Genomic DNA, 21907 nt, shown 5'->3' with positions numbered 1-21907 from the left:
TAATAGTTAAGCCATGCTTTTCTGAAAACCACATTGTAGAAAAGGTGTCCTGAAAGCAACTTTTCTTGTTTGCCTTATCTAAACCTATCTGCTCCCCTCCCAGACAGACCACCCTTAGGCAAGAGATCCAAAAGATCAAAAGATCCTCTCTATGGGAGCATGTCAGCAAATACTTCACACCAAGAGTTCACAAAACAAACACACACACACACACACACACACACACACACACACACACACACACACACACACACACAAACCAGTGTCTCCCTACTTTCCTTGGGGCTCTTTTTTGCTTATCAACATAACAAGCCATTCTTCCACATAAAACTTAGCTTCTTAGAATGGCTGGCTTTTTATATGGCCTTTTTTCCTTTTCTTTCTCCCCCCACCCCTAGACAGGGTCTCACTATATAGCTCTGGTTGGCCTAGAACTCAAGAGAGTTGCTTACTTCTGTCTCCAAAGTGTTGATATTAAAAGCAATGTGTCACCACACCCAGCTATAAAATTATATTGATTGCTTTTAGGGCCTTACACTGTACCTGCTGTTTGAAAACTAGGTCTTATCAAGATTTCTACTTTAGCTTCTTAATTCTATTATCTTCAGAGCCAGCTGTATCTCAGAAGATGAATCCCACTGCTAACATCTAATGAAAACATGATTCGGGGCTGGATAAAACTGGCTCAAAACATAAGGGCACTTGCAGCCATGCCTGATGACCGAGTTTGACAGCCAAGATTCTATAGGGAGAGAGAGAAGTAACATACACACATAGACATACATCATACATACATACACACATAGTACGTATTTCTTTCAAACCAGATTCAAATTCCACACAAAGACTAAAATCAAGGCAGAAAGATAAAGTTCAATCTCATCAAGCAACCACAGTGAGAATAAAACAGCAGTTTTCTTAGGGATATGGAGAAGATTAAGTTTAACTTGCAAAGTGTAAAACATTAACCAACCCCTGAGGTGCAAGCACTCTGTGAGGCTTAGCAGCCGCGGTGTGCCTGCGAAGAGCCACTGAAGCCTCCAGAGACCCGGGAGGCCACAGACGCCTCTGAAAGCATCAACGCGTTGTCAGGCAACCAGCGGGCCCAGGGCACCGCCCCCGGCCCCGGAGCCGCGAGACCTGCACTTGGGACTAAACCCGGCCACCGCCTCGCGACCGGCATCTCACAAGCGGCCCCCTGCACCTCCCACCCTGCCCCCACGACACCCCGGAGCTTCCTGGCTCCCCCCACCCCAGCAGGCTCGAACCCCCATCCGGCCACAGCGACTCGGCCCGGCCCCCCAGCGCCCCGGACTCTTCGTGTAGCCTTCGACACCCGCCACCCACGGACTTACTCCCAGCGAGGAACCACAGTTCGGGGCTCAGGCGACCCGGGCGCGGACCAAAAGACCGGGTCGCCCGCTCAGGGCTCCGCCTCCCGGGCTCAGCCCCCCCCCCCCCACTCGCCCTCCACCAACGGCCAGGCGCGGCCCCGCCCCCAGAGACTGACGGGGGGGGGGGGGAAGGCCGCGCGGCCGAGGGCGCCCCCTGTAGCCCCGGAGGCCACACGGTGCACTCGCGACTGCGCCCGAAGAGTCCTATAATGCGTCTAGTGCGAGGCTAAATCTATCCCAGCGGTCTGGTCTCCAGGCACGTAGTGTGCCTGTGTGAGGAGGAATATCCGCACTGCTCTCACAGGCATTACTCCCAGCCCAGCAGTCTGGTCAACTCTCTGTCCTGAGCTTTCGTTACATTTCATTACATGTTATTCTCTGTAAGTTCCGAGTGGCTGTGTATTGTTACCACTGGAAAAGCTTCTCAGAAAGACCTAAAGTTCCCAGAAAGAAATAGATACCACTGTACTCAAATGTCCCTGGTGTGCCCGAAGTTATACTGTAAGAAGATTCTATTTTATTTTTGGTCGCGTTGACACGGGGTCTCAAATAGTCCAGGGAGAAAGTGGGGTTCAAGCTCTTGATTCTCCATTCTCCACCTCCCAAGTCCTTGAATTAGCAACGCCCTTGTTTGTTTGATTCTTGCTGTTTTGTTTGCCCCAGCTCCTTGACTTTTTGAGACAAGGTCTCCTGTAGCCCAGGCTAACCTCAAATCGCTGTTTGTGGAAAGGCTCTCCTTTAACTCATCCTCCTGCTCCCACTTCCCAACTGCTGGGTTAGGGGCAGGTGTCACCACGCTCCAATTTTCTCCAACTTCTGAATCCAAAATCAAAACCAACAGTAGTGGTGAATAGTTAGCAATTCTTTTTTTAGCTAACTTGTCTGCTAAAACCCTGCATTAGAAGAGGATACAGCCCGGCAAGGGTGGTGCATGCCTTTAATCCCAGCACTCAAGAGGCAGAAGCAGGCAGATCTCTAGAGGCCAGCCTGGTCTACATATCGAGTTCCTGAACAGCAAAAGACCTTCCGGGGCCGGGGGGGGGGAGGGGGTGAGAAAAAAAAAAAAGGATACAACACAAAGCTTACTGGGAAAAAGCAAAACGTCCGTGTGAAGCAACTATAGAGCCTTCGAGATCCTGTGGAAGGAGCAGTTATTGTCAAAGAGTTAATGGAAGGCATCTCCGGACTGTGCTTTTTAAATACTGTGTGCTCTAAAGCAGAAATGTCAAGAAGTGCATTTAAAGCAATGCTTAACAACTACTGCATTACTAAATCAAGGAAAAAGTTCTAATTGAAAAGCTAGGTCAGGGTGGCTAAAAGATGATGAAGCTGGAGAAGTCTGTAAGAACCGTGTTACGAAAATAATTAAATATATTAGAATTAAATAAAACAAACAGATTTCATGCACGCCTTCAACTTACACTCTAGTGGGCATTTGGGGATGAGAATGAGAGGGAAGAAAACCTAAAAACACGACTGAAACAAATTTCATATTAACTACCGGAAAGAACGGATTGCCGAGATTAATTCTGCACTGAGACAAACCTATTTTAACAAGTAGCGGGTAAGGCATTCACATCTCCTAACACTTGTATAAATGTTACCCTATAAACGCGTCAAAAGTTAATCTTAGCAACCGGTGAGTTTTGCTTGCCACCTCGCAACAGTAGCGAAAACACAAACGCGAAACGCCAACCACAAACCCCGGAGGGGTTTATACTCCGCGAATTATCTTAAAAAACAATGTCACATAATTTTCCCCCTCCAAAACCAATAATCCGGAGATACTTACACCTCTGTTTCTCTAGAGACATTTAGTATTCCAAACAATTTATTTCGTTTGAAGCACCTACACTCACATAAACATAGTTCCCCAAACCGAAGTTCCCTCCCACACGCAATATGGCGGAATCTGAGTCTGCGCAGTGCGAGCCGAGACGGCCGACTCCTTCCTGGCAGGTCAACAGGCCCGCCTTCCGGCGCGAAAGGCCGTACCATTCCCACACAGAGACTTTGCGTCCCTCCCAATTCACACGTACGGATTTCAGAGCCAGCATGTCCTCGTTTCGTTCGCAAAACTAATCTTAGCCGAGCCGAGCGGACCCCTAGGAAGTGTTTTCTATGTCGCTACGCCGCCGCCGCGCCCCGACGCGCGAATGGTCTGGACCAACGTCACCTCCGGTCTCAAGTGTCATGGCTGCCTTGAGAGTCTAGTGAGTGTGCACCCGTGGTGGGGAAGGTGCAAAGCCCGCACGCTGAGGCCCAGTAGAATAAAGTTGCATCTTGGTTGTGGAGACTACAGCTTCTCCGGTCCCTCGGCCATGACAGCTTCCGGGAGTGGTATGGCCCAGAAGACCTGGGAATTGGCCAACAACATGCAGGAAGCGCAGAGTATCGATGAAATCTACAAATATGACAAAAAACAACAACAAGAAATCCTGGCGGCGAAACCCTGGACTAAGGAGTGAGGAGGTCCCTGGCGAGACGCAGGGGAGGGAAGGGATGGAGGGACTGTGAGAGAGACCCTCGAGGGGTGGAAAATGAAGTGGGTGGAGAATTTGGCTTTCTGAGGGGCGTCGACAGAATACTGGCCGCCGTGGTTTTAGTCTACCTTATCAGTAGAGACTTCGATTCCCCTTATTTCTAGGGCCTGCTTCGATACCCCTTTTAGAAAGTTTCTTACCTCCAGGGGGTGTAAAGGGATGACTTAGGGTGCTACTTTCTCAAAATGATTATTTTCGTAAATTTCACACACTCTGCCCTGAACTTGGTGGCTCGCTACATGCAGTTGGTTGCAGCCTTCAGTGGATCTCAAACTGAAGAGCGTGGCTGTTTTCAGAAATCGAATGAGCAGGGCATTGATCTAAAAAACAAAAACAAAAAACAAAAATGAGCCCTTGGGGTGATTTCTTTTTTATCACTCTTTTCCTCCTGTAACTTTTTTAAAGACATACCAAATCCTCTTACCAGTTCTCTAAAATACTACTGCAACAATTCAGGATTTATAAAATAGAGCTTAGAGGCTATTTGCCCCCCAGCCAAATCCATGTATCTTTGGGGCCCACGACAAGTCAAAAGATTCTTTAGAGCAAATCATGTTAAGGAGAGTGAAGAAAAACATTGCAAAAGGTTGCTATGTAAACTGCCTTGCTGTTTTCAGGTGTTTTGTTTTGTTGGCAAAGCTGGTTTTAGCTGTCAGGATTCTATTTTCAGGATTTTTTGAGTTACTACTGTGGGCCTGGCACTGATCTGATGATTTTTATGTCATTTAATAATCAGGGCAATCCAGTACTGTACTTTCTTTCCCTTTCTGTAAATAGGAAAATAAGCAAATACATTCATGATTATAGTATAGCAATGAACTTAGGTGCAGTAGACTGAGAATCAAGTCTCATAACTGTCACTTAAACTGTTGACTGGCATTAGAAAAGTAAAGTATCTAAACTTATCTATAAGATAATGGTTAAACATAGCTATTATGAATATCATGAATTTATTAAAAAGATAATTTATTAAAAAGTTCTGGAAGAACCATATATAATAGGAGCATAGTAGTGGTTTGTTTTCTCTTTTTCCCAAGTAGATGGAGGAGCCAATTTTTAAATTTATGTCTTGATTTCCAAGATGATCTCAGCCACTTTCAGCTTGTGGTTGAAATCTAGCAAAAGCTGGGATCTGTACTTGGTTGCTTGCATCCAACAAGCCGTGGCGACACTGAGTGACCTGTGCAGATTTCTTGGCTGTCCCTAAAGCAAGCTGCACATTTTAGATGGATGTAAACTCTTGACTTCCTCACCATCTGTGGCTATACTTAGGTTTATTCTAACATGCAGGATACAGCCGTGATTTTAAAATGTTCAAGAGTTTAATCATGTACAATAGTTAGTCACAGAAGTAAGGATACTAGCTCTACTCTTTAATTCCCAAGATGCTATCAGAAAGAAGCCATAAGCTAACAAGCTGTTTCTTTGAGAATATCTTAAAAAGCGGGTTAATAAGACTGGTAGCAGTACCTTAGATTTTAGTGTTTCTGGGACTAAGCTAAGCATTTACGGTGTACTTTTCATACTAATAGATGAAATATCTATTTATAGATATGTGATCTGGCATAGACACTAAGTGGCCCTACTCTCTCAGTTAGGGGGTGTCAGTGTAATTTAGAGACCTAAGCAAGTCAGTTTCAGAAGCCACATTTGTAGAAACTAAGTCCTCTGGCTCAGTGGGTAAGAGTACTTAGTTTTGCATGCAGACCTAAGTTTAAATCCAGCATCTATGTAAAAATCCATGTGTGAATATGTGTGTCTGTAACCTTTAAGCATTGTATGGAAAGAAAGCAGAGAGGACGGTCTGTGAGCTAGTCAGTCAGCCTAGCCACAACAGTAAGCTTTCAGTAAGAGACTCTGTCTCGAGGGAATGAAGTAATAACAGACGAAAATGAGCTGGGCATGTTGACACCTGAATTTAATCACAGCAGAGGTGGGTGATCAAGTTCCAAGGACAGCCTGGTCTACTGAACAGCCAGGGTTATACCAAAAACCTGGTCTCAACGAAACCAAAAAAAAGGTAGTGGAAGACCCCTGACAGCCTCTGTCATCTCCACAGGTGGCACACTAATAAACATGTACCACAGATAATAAATAAATAAATTATTTAATTAATAACTCAGTAAACTAAGGTCAGAAAGTTAGGCCTAAGAAGGTAACCAGGTATAATAATTCCACGTTGATTGAGGAAAAGGACCTGTGGAGTTGATCATTATTCCCTCATTTCAATAGTATATTTAAAATTGATTTCAGACTCTTTATGTCTGAGCCAAAGACCCATGACGTGGTATTTCCAGGCACCTTGTACTCACTGCTTTCTTTTTCCTCCACGTTCCACACTCCCTTTCAATTACTATAAATCCCTTCAGAATGTATTTATTCTCACAGAAACTGTTCTGAAGTTGCACGTTAAGTAAGGCCCTCGGTCACAGTGTGATTTTTGTTTTGTAGTCACCACTACTTTAAATACTGCAAAATCTCTGCGTTGGCACTGCTGAAAATGGTGATGCATGCCAGGTCAGGAGGCAACCTGGAGGTGATGGGTTTGATGCTCGGGAAAGTGGACGGAGAGACCATGATCATCATGGACAGCTTTGCTTTGCCTGTAGAGGGCACTGAAACCCGAGTAAATGCCCAGGCTGCTGCATACGAGTACATGGCTGCATACATAGAAAATGCCAAACAGGTAAAAATAGTGTTTCTTAAATTTAAAAAATCCTAAGAGTCTCAACTTTTGAGTTTCTGAACTTAAAACTGTCCTTTTCACAATAAATTCTACATTTTAAATTGAACTGTTTTTATGTGAAATTTTAAAGTTCTTGTGAGATTTATAATATTAGATTGGGAGAGGTGGGTCTTTCCAAGATACATTTTCATTTTCACTGTCAATTGTGTTTAAAATTAAAAAAAAAAAAAAAATGGGGCTGGGAAGATGGTTGAATGGTTATGAGCACTGACTGCTCTTCCAGAGGTCCTGAGTTCAATTCCCAGCAACCACATGGTGGCTCACAGCCATCTGTAATAGGATCTGATGCCCACTTCTTGTGTGTCTGAGGACAATGACACTATACTTACATACATTGAAAAATAAATCTTTTAAAATAAATGTAGGCTGGAGATGTAAGTTGGTGGTAGAGTTCATGCTCGGCATTCATAAGCCCTGAGTTCAATATCTCCTGTGCCCCTCAAAAAACCAAGAACAACAAATTTAGGAATAAACTATTCCTGAGTAGGGTATATCTATTAATGGACTATAATGAACTATGTGGGCTTTAAAAAAAAAATACGTCTTTACTTAAGTGGACAAGCTCTAGAATTGTTTCTTCAATTAAAAAAAAAAGTATGTGGTATGTAGCTATGTGCAGATATGTGTGTTGGTCTACAGAGTTTCTGAGCTGAGAAACAGATGAGGGGAAAGATAGAGAAGAAACTAGATGCCCTTGTTCTTGCACGTTGATAGTTTTACACTACGTGAATGTATTGTCTAGTCAGAAGTTCCTTAACGTCAAAGCAGCATATGTTGCACGCTGTCATTGAACCACAGTGCTATGTGAAACTTGTAAATGGCAGCATCTCTGAGACTAAACCATACCTCAAGCAAGCTTTTTCTCTGACGTGTTAGGTTGGCCGCCTTGAGAATGCAATTGGTTGGTATCACAGCCACCCTGGTTATGGCTGCTGGCTCTCCGGAATTGATGTCAGTACACAGATGCTTAACCAGCAGTTTCAGGAACCATTTGTAGCAGTGGTGGTAAGTACTACCTGGGGCTCACTGTTGTGGCTAGGCTGGCTGACCAGTTTACAGACCTTCCTCTCTGCTTTCCTTCCATACAACGCTAAGGTCTCAGACTTGCATATTTATGCATGGTTTTTACAGAGATGCTTTTATGAAGTTCTTCAAGAAGACTTGCTAAGTTTTACCATACTGGAAAACAGTGTGGTAAAAATGAAACTCTGGTGTTATTCTACCTAGGGAGTCTTAACCTTGCTGTACCTCACACTCTATCTAGCCCATAGGCATTTAATCGGGGTTGACTGAATTGGAGAAGCAGAAGTTTAATCAGTCATTAAATTTAGTTGAAGTATTCCTAGTTCACTGAACTTCTCTAATGATCTCAGTTGTTTTCAGGTTGTTCGCTAGTGCAGTGTGCATGCCTACAGTGCTATGTTTGTTTTTTTCGGTTTCCGATGTTGACTCAGTGGAGCATTTGGCTTATATTGCCCATCCGTCTCTTGTAGATTGACCCAACCAGAACAATATCTGCAGGGAAGGTGAATCTCGGCGCCTTTAGGACATATCCAAAGGTGATTTGGATGGAGGGCTGGAAAGGGGGAATCTCCGGTAGTCTTAAGTATCGGGATTACGGATGTCATCTGGGGTGATGTGCTTGTGAGTACAGGCATGGGTCTGCAGGTCAGAAGAGACCCTGGGGAGTCAGTTTGAGACTGGATCTTTACTTTGCACTGTGTACAGGCTAGCTGGCTCCTGTACATCCTATCTCTACTTCCCGTCTGACCATAGACAGCTGGAAGTGCAGATGTGCACTAACCACGCCTGTGTTGTGTGGGTTCTGGAATCCAAGTTTAGCTTCTGACATTTATACACAAGCTTTTTTTTTTCCAGTGCCAACAGTACCTAGACAAGTACTCTACCCCTGAGCTATATATGCAGCCTTTGTGATATCTTTTTTAGTGTAGAAGGATTTTCAAATACAAAGTTGCAAACTGCTACAGCTCATATCAAGCAATAACACATTTGTTATTTATTAATCTTGCCAGACATAGGGTTTATTACCAAGAAACATTTGTGTACCCGTGGCAATTTGACAAGTACTAGAAAGTACACAGCGCCAGCAGTCCTTTTGTCTCTGCCTCCCTAGGACTGAAAGTAGCGTAAAGCACCAGGCCCAGCTGTTATCCCAGTATTGGTGCTTACTGTTTGGCGCTCCTCAGTTTGGTCCCATACGTAAGAAGCTGCAGAGAAAGCTTTACTTTTTGTCATTTTCATTTTTTGTTTTCCTTGCTTTTATTTAGGGCTATAAGCCTCCTGATGAAGGACCCTCAGAGTACCAGACTATCCCACTCAATAAAATAGAAGATTTTGGCGTGCACTGCAAACAGTGAGTAGCAGTTGGATTGTTGTCGGGGCTACGGACGTGGCACAGCAGCAGGCTGAAGTGGAAGTGGTGCATCTGTCAGTGATGCAGCTCAACCTTCCACTTCAGCAGACTTGCTCACCTGCCATTCCCAAGGCCCTGGGTTCAAAGCCCAGCACCAAAACTCAGAATTCATTCAGTCAAAGACTTACTTCACACCTGACTCAGACAAAATGTATTTCATAATACGTAATACCTTTGAAATAGTAGAAAAAGAATATGAGGGGTTGGGGATTTAGCTCAGGGGTAGAGCGCTTGCCTTGCAAGCGCAAGGCCCTGGGTTCGGTCCCCATCTCAAAAAAAAAAAAAAAAAAAAAAAAAAAGAAAAAGAATATGAATTTAGGATAATGATAAAAGTGTTTAAACTAGGGGTTGGGGATTTAGCTCAGGTGGTAGAGCACTTGCCTAGGAAGCGCAAGGCCCTGGGTTCGGTCCCCAGCTCTGAAAAAAAGAAAAAAGAAAAAAAAAGTGTTTAAACTAATAATTATTCTCTTTCTACTTATGGTTTTCCTCAATAATTATTTTAATCTAGATCATTTCATTGCACAAGATACTCAGTCCATAGTAAAATTAGCAGTTGAAACACATTCCCAGGCACAGCTTGACAATAGCAAGTTTGCTGCCCTTAAAGTACACAGTTTGGAATGGGAAGATGGCACAGTGACTGAAGGTCTTTGATGCCGAGGCTGACAGCCTAAGTGTACTGTTGTATAAGTGCCATGCACTAACCTAACTGATTGCTCTGCTGGAGCATCAGCAACTAAGTTCAGTCCCCACGGCCATACAACAGAAAGAGAATTAATTCCTGCCAGTTGCTCTCTGGTTTCCACGTTCATGCACATGGTACCCATACACACACAATAAATAAATGTCATTTTTTTCAAATGCCCGTTTTAGCTGTCTTAGCAAAGAACGAGGGCAGTTTTTCATGCTTTGTAAATGTATCTCACCACCTTCCCTCCTGCACATTCACCCAAGCTACTGCATCTGAAGCTCCAGCGTAGCGCTCCGTACACAGCTACTCTTCCTATATCTGCCCTCGCCCTAAAGGTGGACCAGCCAGACTGGTCCCGTTAGCATGTGTGCAGAGCGTGTCCTTCCCTCAAAGTAATGTTCCATCTTGCCAAGAGTGAGAGCCATAAGCCTTACCCAACTGCACAACTCTGTGACCTGGTCCCTGCTCGCCTCTCACCGGGAAGCTTTGGCCCAGCTGTGTTGTTCCTATCCATCTGTCAGACGGGCTGCTGACATCCATCCTTACCTCAGTGACTCACTCACCACTGTACGTGAGGGTCTGTTTCCAATCACCTGGACAGAAGATGTGCTCCGATGACTATCTCATAGCCCTTCCTGTCACGTGTGCCCCTTTCCAGTTTCCCTCATAGCACTGCCCCGTGGGATGGTTTTGACTCCCTGCTGTTGAGTGCACCCACTCACTGGTGTGTCCTCTCACACTTGAATCAGGTACAGCACAGAGAAGGATGGGCTCTTTTAACATGTTACTGTCACAAAATACCTGGGATCGTTTCTGAAAAGGAAAGTTTTATTTCCTCAGTTTCAGGTTTCAGTCTTCAGTCAGTTTTGGTCCTAGTGTTTCTAACTCAGTACGTCATGATGAGAGCATGTTAAAATGAAAGGCTCCCACTCGTAAAGTTTCATCCACTTCCATTGTCTCTGTGGCTCGAGTGCTCAATGCATGGCCTTTGGATGACCCCAGACCCAGAGTACAGCACTCATTAGACTTCTCATTCTGCTTCCTGTACAGTGAACACAGTAAATCGTCCATAGCTACAGGAAAGATTAAATCAGAGCATGGATAAAGCGCTAAAGATAGAGACCATGCTTAAAGAAATGCCCCTCTGTCCTCACGTGTGTCTTTGTTCCTTTTTTTGAGACAGGGTTTCTTTGCAGTCCTGTCTGTCCCAGAAAGCACTCTGAAGAACGGGGAAGGCCTCAAACTCAGAGATCCTCCTGCCTGCTTCTGCCTCCTAGGTGCTGGGATTAAATGCCTGCGCCGCCACCCCCTCACTCGATGTGTCTCTTAACCTTCAAAGGCTTTCCCTTCAGTCTGATGCCAACATTTTTGTCAGTGTTTATTTTTATTTCTTGTGCATTGGTGTTTTGCCTGTATATATGTATGTCTGTTGGATCCCCTGGAACTGGAGTTACAGGCAAGTGTGAGCTGCCATGTTGGTTGCTAGGGATTGAACTTGGGCCCTCTGGAAGAGCAGCCAGTGCTCTCAACCACTAAGCCATCTTGCCAGCCCCTAAAGTCAACTTCTTTTTCCTTCTTTTGCTGAACTTTGATCAAGAACCACATTGTGCCCACCTTTCTGTATCTTCTCCTTGGCCTGAGGATGTGGCCTCGGTGTCTGAGCTTTTTTCTCTTCCTGTCTGCCTGCTCCATGGGCTTCCTTTCTGGTTACCCATCCTCAGTTTCTCTTAACACCCAGCTGTACTGCCACAGTCAGATTTCTGAAACTCCTCTCCTCTATCACTGCTCTGCACAGACACCTTCTATGAGTCCCAAGGAAACAGAGGATAAAGGGTAAATTTATTGGCTTTTAATAAATGTTTTCCACAAATGAGGCCACCACATAACTTTGTGGGTTTTCCTCACATAACTCTGCTCTTGGTAATTGTCATGGATGTAGTTTTCTTTTATATATGTGTGTATGCCATGGCACAGGTGTGAAGAAAGACAACAGGACAACTTTTGTGGGGTCCATTCTTTCTTTCTACCTTTATGTCTTTACTTGGGTTACAGAGGTCCAACTCAGGTCTCCAGGCTTTGCACAGCAAATGCTGTTACTGGCTGAGCCACCTCACCAGCCCATTAGAGCCTTTTACTAGCATCATTGTCTTAGTTAGGGTCTTATTGCTGTGAACAGACACCGTGACCAATGTAAGTTTCATAAAGACAACATTTTATTGGGGCTGGCTTACAGATTCAGAGGTTCAGTCCATTATCAAGGAGAGAGCATAGCAGCATCCAGTCAGGCATGGTGCAAGGGGAGCTGAGAGTGCTACATCTTCACCTGAAGGAAGCCAAGAAGAGACTGCATCCTCAGGCAGCTAGGAGGAGGGTCTCCAAGCCCACCCCGACAGTGACACACTTCCTCCAACAAGGCCACACCTTCTAATGGTGCCACTCCCTGGGCCAAACATGTAAACCATCGTATTCCACTCCCTGGCCTTCATAGGCTTGTGTAAACACTTGAATTTATGGAGGACATACCTAAATATAGTATAATAAAAAAGTATATTTCTTCTGAGGTCCATCCAATCACTTAACTATGATTCCTGGATTAAGACAGGCAAACTTAAAACTTTGCATCTCCATGTCTGATGTCAAAGTGGTCTTCAGATCTTCAACTCCTTTTTCATCTTTGTTGACTGCAACAAACTTCTTTCTCCTGAGCTGGTTCCACTCCCTGTGAGCAGCTTTCCTCAGCAGATAGCCCATGGCTCTGGCAACTTTAACATATTTTGGGTCTCCAAGGCAGCTTCAATGTTACAGCTTGTTTTAATGTCTTGGATCCACACAAGATCCTCTAAAGACCTGGCTTCACTTCTCCAGCTCTGTCCTCTGTTGCACTCTGGTTGATCCACTCCACTGCCTCAGCTGTTCTTGGTGATCATCCCATGGTACTGGCATCTCCAATACACTGGGGTCTTCCAATGCAACTATGCTTCACCAGTAGACTTCACAGGCTCTCTTCTTGGTGCCGAGCCTCAACTCCTTTGCATGACCCCTTCAGTCCTGGGCTGTCAATTGCAACTGAGGGTGCACCTTCACCAGTGGCCTTCAACAGTCTCTCACAGTGCCCAGCCTCAGCTGTTCTTCATGACCCCTTCATGCCTTCAAAACCAGTACCACCTGGGTGACTCTTACACATTACCAAGTCCAGCTGCAGCATGAGGTAAAACCTTGACTGTCTCTGGAACATAGCTTCTTTGTGCTCTCAGAAAACACATCCCAGAAGATTTCACCTCACTGATGCTGGTCTCTATCTTAGCTCCAGCTAACAAGCATCAACTGTCTCCTTCTCCTCTTAAATATAAAGCCAGAGACACGTGACCAAAGCTGCTGAGTTCTGCTGCCTGCAGGAGCTGGAACGTGGTCCTCTTGTCCTATTACATTATCACCAGCTTCCCCTTTTCTAACTCCTTCCCTGCCTAAGCTGGGCTGTCCTGGATCCTGCTCTGTAGATTGACCTTGGATTTAGAGATCTGTGTGCCTGTCTCCTGGGATAAAGGTTTGTACTAAGTTGCCTGGAGCTAACTTAGCTGGGTAGGAACTTGCCCCAAGGTCATTGCTCCCTTAATTCAGTTTAATATCCTTGAACACAGGATTCAGCTCCATTTCATTTCCAGGTGTCTCTTTAATACTCGAATATTTTATATTTTTCCTTTCTTAACTTCCCTTTTTTTCATTAAAATGCTCTTCGTGAGACTTAACCAGAGAACAAAGTCTATGATGGGCGTTTCTGAGACCTCCTTTGTCAATGCAGTGAATCTGAGTCTTTTCACCTTAGCCTCAGGCAGACTCTTCAGACAAGGGCAGAAAGCAGGCACATTCCTCACCAAAATACCACAAAAGCAGTCTTTACAGCACATACTGAAATTCTTCACTGCTAAAACCTCTTGGGCCAGGCCTGCACAATTCAAATCACTCTCAGTAACAGAGACTTCCACATTCCTAGTAAGATAGCCCATTAAGCCCCATTTAAAGCATTCCTCTGCTTTCCAAATCCAAAGTCCAAAATCCACATTCTTCCAAAGCATGGTCAGGCCTATCACAGCAGTACCTCAGTCCCTGGTACCAACTTCTGTCTTAGTTAGGGTCTTATTGCTGTGAACAGACACCATGACCAATGCAAGTTTTTTGGGTTTTTTGGGGGTTTTGTTTTTTTTTTTTTCTTTTTCTTTTTTCTTTTTTTCGGAGCTGGGGGCCGAACCCAGGGCCTTGTGCTTGCTAGGCAAGCGCTCTACCACTGAGCTAAATCCCAACCCCTCAATGCAAGTTTTATGAAGGACAACATTTAATTGGGGCTGGCTTACAGGTTCAGAGGTTCAGTCATTTATCATCGAGGCGGGAGCATGGCAGTGTTCAGGCAGGCATGGTGCAGGAGGAGCTAAATTCTACATCTTCACTTGAAGGAAACCAGGAACAGATTACGCATCCTCAGGCAGCTAGGAGGAGCGTCTGCAAGCCCACCCCACAGTGACACACTTCCTACAACCATGCCACACCTTCTAATAGTGCCACTCCCTGGGCCAAACATATGTAAGCCATCACAATCATATTGGGGCTTCTCAGACAATTTGAGCTCCAAATGACCAGTCGAGTTCTTCTCTTAAGAACTTGTTATCTCTATTATAGGAGTGGGTAGCTCTTTTATATGTACACTGTAGCATCAGTCACTATTACTGAATATATTTTATCATATTTAACTTTGATCTGAATGAGTTTCTAAGTAAGGAATGTTCTTGTGTTTCCTTATATCCATTATCCATTGGTTTACAAGCAGCTAAGATAATTAAATACTCATTAAAAAAATAAAAATAAAGTCTGTCACAGTCACACACATTGGGAGGCAAAAGTAGGGGAGTTCCCTGTATGTTCGAGGCCAGCCTGCTCTATGCAATAAGTTCTAGGCCAGCCAGAACTGTTTTTCAATAGAAATAATAATAGGTTTTTAGATGTTTAACTAAATTCCCCTTAGTTCTCTGTATTATAAACGAACTACCTTTCAAAGCAGTAGAAATTCTTCTAGGTACCTTCGGAACTACTTTAAGGTGCTTTTTAAAAAGCACCCAGGCCACACTAGAGAAGGGAAGCCGTGGGAGATCTGTGTGTCGTTTCTAGAGTTTTCACAGAGGTTGGAAACCCTAGAGCTGCTCTAAGGGAACTCATTCAGCTCAGCCTGTTGTTAGAATGAGAGAGCTCAATAACACATCATTTAGGAATTCCAATTGCTACTAGCGTCTTAGAAATTTTGGGGCACTGCAAAAGGAAAAAAAACTGTATATAAAATAAGAAAGGCTGGGCTGGAGAGATGGCTCAGCAGTTCAGAGCACTGACTGCTCTTCCACAGGTCCTAAGTTCAGTTCCCAGCAACCACATGGTGGCTCACAACCATCTGTAATGGGATCCGTTGCTCTCTTCTGGTGTGTCTGAGGACAGCTACAGTGTGCTCACATACATAAAATAAATAAATAAATCTTTTAAAAAAATAAATAAGAAAGGCTAGTAGACAGATTTAGAGCTGTACCAACTAAAGACAGAGGAAACACTATATTTAGCTGTTGTTCAACTATACGACTATAAAATATAATTTTACTTAAGTGTAGCCAAAATTTCTATCCAATATAACTGTATATTTTTTTCACCTGCCAGATGTGTGCTCTTGTTTTGTAGATATTATGCCTTAGAAGTCTCATATTTCAAATCCTCTTTGGATCGTAAACTACTTGAGCTCTTGTGGAATAAATACTGGGTGAACACCCTGAGTTCCTCTAGCTTGCTTACCGTAAGTACTGGACTTGTTTCCTTTGAATTTTGTTTTACTCTGAAGCCCATGTTGATGCATGCTCAACTGAAACATGAAGGACACCCCAGCACTGTCAATTCTCCCCTTGTATGTGGGCCCCAGGGATCAGACTCAGGTCGTGAGGCTTAGCAGCAAGCTCCTTCACACACTGAGCCATCCTACTGGCCCCTGGCTTCAGGTGCTTGATTGTTGGGATCATAGACAAGTGCTATTACACCTGACAGCTTTCAGTTGTAGTCAAGCTTCCAAAACTGTTTGGGGTTTGAAACTCAATTCACAGACAGGCATAACTTCAAGGCTGGAGCAGGGCTCTGTCCAAGCTAAATGAGGATGCTAGGCAATCCAAATGGGGAGTTCTGCTTGTGCCTTAAAGAGGTTCATAGAGGAAAGTCAAAAATACTGCTTCTGTTGCCTCAGATAACAGGTAGGTCTCTGACACATAACACTGTAGCCTGATATGTCAAGACCCTCAGGAGTCACGTATCAGATATTTACATTACAGTTCAAAACAGTAGCAAAGTTACAGTTACGAAGTAGCAGTAAAATAATTGTATGGGTGAAGACATGAAGAACTGTATGAAAGGATCACGGTGTCAGGCAGGCTGAGAACCACAGGTCTGCTTAGAACTAACAGGATACCAAATGAAGGAAACTGAAACGGTCCTCAAGCAAGTCTAGACTCTCCTTCAGGAGATGCTGTGAAGTCAGAGCTTCTCTGAGCTCTGCATGGTTCATCTGCACATGAAAGCAGATGGCAGCTCTAGCATCGTCTCATGGTGTTGGGCAGACAAAAAAAGACACCCATCCCACCCCCACCCCCGCATGGTCTCGGGCAGCGTCTCCTGGGTTTGCTAGGCTTTGCTTAGGTCACAGGCTCATCCTGAAGACGCGCTATGGGCCAAGGCAAGGGACACACTGCTCTGCAGGGCTGGAGTAGAAACAGCTATTTCAGGAACATGTGAAAAGAGGTCCTGGGAAGAAATCTGAAGATTAAATATATATTTAAGAGGTATATATTTAGAAGTTAGCGGTTTTGTTGTTTTTACTCAGATAAAAAAGACTACTTCATGTAATACGGTATAATTTGAAATAAACTGGGTTTGAAAACAAATGTGAGACTACTGCTAGTCCTCTGTGACCTTCAGAACACGGTTCGTCCTCTCTGCCCCAGACTAGCCTTATAGTTGCTACACAGCCAGGGATGGCCCTGAAGTTCTGTGTCCACCCTCTGGTGCTGGGATTGTAGGCACGAGCCACCACATCCAGCTATAAGGGCTCAGCCTTTGCATGGTGTAGAGTGGTGGTCGTGGCACTAGGTGTATCGCTTGGCTCGCTACGGCAGAGAAAGCACCTGCCTTGATAACGATGGCTGGGGTTTGTTTGGTGTATTATATCCTCAGAAAGACTCACTTGAGCCTGTTTGCTAATGTCTTAAACATAATTTTGACACAGTCTGTGTTCTGCTTATTAGAAGTATCAGAATTCAAAAGTGCAAGCTGGGCACGTGTCTGTAATGCTAGACTTTGGGACTTGACAGGTTGAGTCAAGAGAATTGGGAGTCCCAGGTCTTCCTTAACACACAATAAGCTTGAGGCCAGCCTGGCCCACATGAGACCATCTTGTTTTATTACGGAAGAGTGCAATCACAATAGCAGATCCTATGTATTCCGAGTGCCAAGCACTACGAAGTGTATATTGCCTTAAAGACAAGTATATTTGTAGTCAGAAGTGACACCTGGTGGCAAGGAAAGAGGACACTAGGACAAGAGCAGTAGAAGTAGGCAGAGGACCTACTAGGTCCAATGACTTCCTGTCCCTGTTCCACCATTGTAATATGAGGACAGTAGGGGTTGGGACAAGTCTCATTACAAAGTGCCTTCACCAACTGAGACAAGGCCTTGCCTCGTGTATAGCCGTGACTGGCTTAGAATTTACACTGTAGCTGGCACTGCCTTGATTACACTTAACTAGAACTCTAAATCTACAGAACAGAAGGCTCAGGGAGTTAAGGCACTCACCACAGTGTGATCCTTAGAACACATTTGGTGGAATGAGAATTGACTCCTGCAGAGCTTCCTCTGACCACGTGTCTGCCGTGGCACATGTGCACACACAAACGCACAGAATAAACAAATGCCATTTTAAGTGAAGTTTTAGTGTGTGATCGCAGCAGCACCTGCCGTCAATCTCAGCAGTGGGGAGGCAGTGGAGGCGGATCTCTGAGTTCTCAGCCAGCCCGGTCTACAGACAGAGTTCTAGGACAGCCAGGGCCTCACAGAAAAACACTGTCTCAAAGAAAAAAAAATTTTTTTTTTAAGATTACACCTTGTCTTCATGTCTCTGCATTTTAGAGATTATAGACATGTACCACACACATATAGTTGCTTTTTTTTTTTAAGACTAAAACTAAACAAAGATATAACGACCTTTATATCTTTATAAATTAGCAAGTCATGGGGGTATACACCTGTAATCTATTACAGCTACTTGGTGAGTTAGAGCCTGAGCTGTTTGCTACTTTGTCTCAAAACAAAGTAAGAGTAGTTGAGCCTGGGGATTCAGTTTGGTGTAGAATGTGCTTTACAAGACTAGATTCATTCCCCAGTACCACACAACACACATATATAGGGAAATAGGTTAATTTTAGATAGATAGATAGATAGATAGATAGATAGATAGATAGATAGATCACATCATTGTTGAACATATGTATGAAACCTTTAATATTTTTCAATTTTTAAAATATCTAATGTAATATTAAAGAAAAATTGTATGCATAATAGATTTCTCAAACGTAGGAGTAAACAAGGGCCCAGAGTAGTACTCTAATAAAGTACAGTCACAAAACTAGGTAATAATAGTAAGCCTTTATTAGGTGTCCTGGACAGCTTTAAGAGCTTTACACACATTGCTTATTTCATGTTCAGAATAGCTTTAGGTAGGAATTACTGCTGCCCTCTTCCATTTCAGAAGTCCAGGAGCCATGGTTCAGGCTTCCTAGCTCACCTGCAGCAGGGCAGAACCTTCACTCACATGGGCATTCCTCAAAGCCTTCATGATAGCAAATACTTAGTTTAAACAAAGGAGAAAATTCCACAGTGAATCCTGAAATTATTGTTTAAAAATCTACAATTGAATGAATATGTTTTAGGAACAGTTTTTACAGTTATGGCCCAACTTCTTCACTGTCTATTCACGTTCCATCTGTACATTGATATTATTTAATAAATAAAATGTTAAATTAATTTACATAAAAATCATTGCATTTTTAGCCAGACATGATAGCACATGCCTTTATTCCCAACACTTGGAAGGCAGAGGCAGACAGATCTCAATGAGTTCAAGGGCAGCCTGACCTATACAGCGAGCACCACGCCAACTAGGACTACATAGTGAGCGCTTGTTTCAAAAAAGTGTGTGTGTGTGTGTGTGTGTGTGTGTGTGTGTGTGTGTGTGTGTGTGTGTGTGTGTGTTTGTGTACAGAATGGGTGGTATACCTATAGTTCCAGACCTGCAGGAGAGTGAGACCAACTTGGGAAACTAGCAGGATCCTATCTCAAAACATAACTGTAGTGGATGGAGTACTTGTTTTATGTGCACGTGGTTCCTGAAAGCAGTCTTAGCTGCGGAAGAAAACAGAATGTTATTGTTTATGGTATATAATGTGTATGTGTAGTACAATGATAGCCCTACTTTCTCCACAGAATGCTGACTATACCACAGGCCAGGTGTTTGATCTGTCTGAGAAGTTAGAGCAGTCGGAAGCCCAGCTGGGGCGTGGGAGTTTCATGTTGGGTTTAGAAACGCATGACCGCAAGTCAGAAGACAAACTTGCCAAAGCTACGAGAGACAGGTGAGGATGCATGTGCAGGGCTCCCGCCCTGGCTCTTTGATGTCTGAACACTATTTGCTTAGCCCTTTTAAAAAGTCACATGTGACACATGCAAATTTTAAATCCACACTTCAAAGTTTTAGGGGACATGAGGCAAAAAAGAAAGCAGGTCTAGGAATGTCATAGAAAATGCCACGTCACCCTTTATAGGTTTAGCCGCAAGGGTTGGGGTCTTACAAAGGCCTGCTTATCCTTTTCCTCAACTCAGCATTTTCTGAAGGATTGAGATTAAGATTTCTTAAACTTGCCAAATTTTAGATTCCAGAGTATCATGGGACAGATTTTCTCTCTTAACCCTTTGGGCTACAATTATTCTTTCTGCAGTATTTTATTATTCCATATTTTACTTCCTGAGTATTTCCTCGTGATGTGGTCTCTGAAACTTAGATGTGGCCTTCTGACGCATATACCAAACGGGGTTTAACCATGAACATTTACTGTCACAAAACTCGAGTTTAAATACGATACAGGCAAAGGAGAGGGGACATTTGCACAGCTGAAAGCTGACCATTCCTGCCATTTCAGCACTGTCCTGTAAGGCTTAGGGGCTCACTCCCCCGCCCACCAACCATTTCCTTATGTTCATAACCGCCTGTTTCTGTGGAGCGCACGGCTTTCCTCCATCTCCTCCTGGCCAGGATTCCCACCTGTATTATGTTTTTCTCTTAAACTCCAACAAAACTGTCTTTGAGCATTTTTTTAAAATGGGGGGGAAAAAGAGTATTCCATAGGAAGATGGGCGGAGGGCAGATAAAGGTATCTTGGCAGCTGGAGTCCTGTTCTGGTAGAAATACTTCACTCCGGGCTGAGATGGAGCTCAGAGACTGAGCACGCACCTGCCGTGCACAGCACCACAGACCACAGCAGACCCGACTCAGGGCTGTGAGGTGCGGTGGCCCAGTCTTCACGTGTGGAGTTGATGTCTGATCTGTGAGGTTTTCAGTGCTAAGCATGGCACCATGGCACATGGATGTGTTTCTTTGTTTTGGTTTTTGTTCATTTTATTGTTTTCTTTTTCCTCAGAAGATGTCTTCCCTTTTATTTTTTAAAAAAAAGTAGGGCAATGAAGGGTGATAATGAGAATAGAAAGCGTCTTCCTATGAATTTCTGTAATGAAAAGTGAACTCCGCAATACTGATGGAGCGAACTTTGTCATTTTATCACCAGTGACCTGACTTTCAACTATTTAGAGGATATTTATAGTTATTTCAAAAATCAGAATCCTTCAAGGTTTTTTTTTTAGTTATTCTGAGGAATAACAAAATTTAAAACTCTTTTACATTCATGTTTGCCATGCAAGTGCTGTGTGTGCGCGTCTGTGTACACTTCCCAGCTATGCATGAGGAGTTCACAAGACAGTTTGTGGGATCTGTTTTCCTTCCACTACATGGATCGAACTCAAGTAGCAAAAACCCTTGCCCAACTCAACCATCTTGCCTGCCCCAGGAATATTAGTTTATTCACCACAGGAACCAGTGTGCAATTATTGAATAATACTGTACAGATCCATAGTGAGTGTATAGGTTCCCCAAGTCAGAGTAGCAAAATTAATTAGCATAGTTATTCTTTTATGACGGGACTAGTTTAATAAACCACTTAACAGGCAAAGCAGAAGTTAGAAACCTCCAGGAAGGCTTTGGTGTGACTTGAAGAGTGTGACTAGAATGGAGTCACCCTTGGGCTCTCACTCGAAATGGGGAGGGAAGGAGAGGTACTGAGCAGTCCTCAGTCTGTAACTGTGTTTCTTCTTTCCAGCTGTAAAACCACCATAGAAGCCATCCATGGACTGATGTCTCAGGTTATTAAGGATAAACTGTTTAATCAAATTAACGTTGCTTAGTTACTGCTGAGTACTCTTCCTCAGAGCTGGCGTGCGGAAGGAGAAGAAGCTCAAGGAACATTTTAACCCAGTTACCAGAACTCAGATAGAAGACTAAGGTGCTGTGTGACGTCCTGAGTATTAGCACTGTAATAAAACTGTCACATGAAATTGTCCTTCTGTGCTTTTGTGGGTGAGGTTGCCTTTGATGCTCTTGTTTATGGGAAGAAAAAGACTTACTTACTAGACCTCTCGTGTGTTTCAAACCCTGCCTGTAAAACCAATCAAAGAATCTTAGCATTAATCACATGATGGTCACGAACTTTTCAGTTTTTCTTGTGCCTTCTCTTGACAGTCTATTAGTAAAAATGTAATTTAACTTATAATAAAATAGCATCTGACTGCAGAGCCCTGACTGGCCTGAGTCTCGCTATGTAGTCCAGGTTGGTCTCAAGCTCACAGCTTAGCTTCTCAAATGCAGGGACTACAGGCTCATGGCATCACAGTTTTATATCCCTATGAAATAACTCCAAGACCTTTCATGCT

At 43.8% G+C, this 21907-nt stretch overlaps 2 protein-coding genes across 3 annotated transcripts in view; one reads left to right on the top strand and one right to left on the bottom strand.

Moving 5' to 3' along the window:
• The window catches only part of Cspp1 (centrosome and spindle pole associated protein 1), a 114063-nt gene extending 110650 nt beyond the window's left edge, over nucleotides 1-3413 (bottom strand). Inside the window, exon 1 of the mRNA XM_032906662.1 lies at nucleotides 3187-3413. Within this exon, the coding sequence (XP_032762553.1) occupies nucleotides 3187-3392 (206 nt within the window). The 5' untranslated portion in view covers nucleotides 3393-3413. The remainder of the gene's footprint in view (nucleotides 1-3186) is intronic.
• Nucleotides 3404-21536, top strand: Cops5 (COP9 signalosome subunit 5). Of its 2 annotated transcripts, none has more exons than XM_032906632.1 (8): nucleotides 3404-3858; nucleotides 6389-6623; nucleotides 7560-7688; nucleotides 8177-8242; nucleotides 8972-9057; nucleotides 15518-15629; nucleotides 19355-19503; nucleotides 21298-21536. In XM_032906632.1, exons 1-8 carry the CDS (start codon nucleotides 3551-3553, stop codon nucleotides 21380-21382), a joined length of 1170 nt encoding a protein of 389 aa, XP_032762523.1. In that variant the 5' UTR covers nucleotides 3404-3550; the 3' UTR covers nucleotides 21383-21536. The 2 variants fall into 2 exon arrangements, with proteins under 2 accessions (XP_032762523.1, XP_032762531.1); XM_032906640.1 differs by having other exon boundaries at nucleotides 3516-3607; nucleotides 21298-21535.
• Nucleotides 21537-21907: the final 371 nt, after the last annotated feature.

Source organism: Rattus rattus, chromosome 1 (genome assembly GCF_011064425.1).
Source record: "Rattus rattus isolate New Zealand chromosome 1, Rrattus_CSIRO_v1, whole genome shotgun sequence".
NCBI lineage: Eukaryota > Metazoa > Chordata > Mammalia > Rodentia > Muridae > Rattus > Rattus rattus.
The sequence above is the reverse complement of the archived record's forward strand: the minus strand, read 5'-3'. Positions and strand labels throughout refer to the sequence as shown.

What these genes read in the sequence shown, in the direction of transcription:
- Cops5 (XM_032906632.1), top strand. Translation starts at nt 3,551, where the DNA reads ATGGTCTGGACCAACGTCACCTCCGGTCTCAAGTGTCATGGCTGCCTT. An exon ending in GCGAAACCCTGGACTAAGGA is followed by an intron (nt 3,859 to 6,388) that starts GTGAGGAGGTCC and finishes TTTGTTTTGTAG; the next exon opens with TCACCACTACTTTAAATACT. An exon ending in ACATAGAAAATGCCAAACAG is followed by an intron (nt 6,624 to 7,559) that starts GTAAAAATAGTG and finishes CTGACGTGTTAG; the next exon opens with GTTGGCCGCCTTGAGAATGC.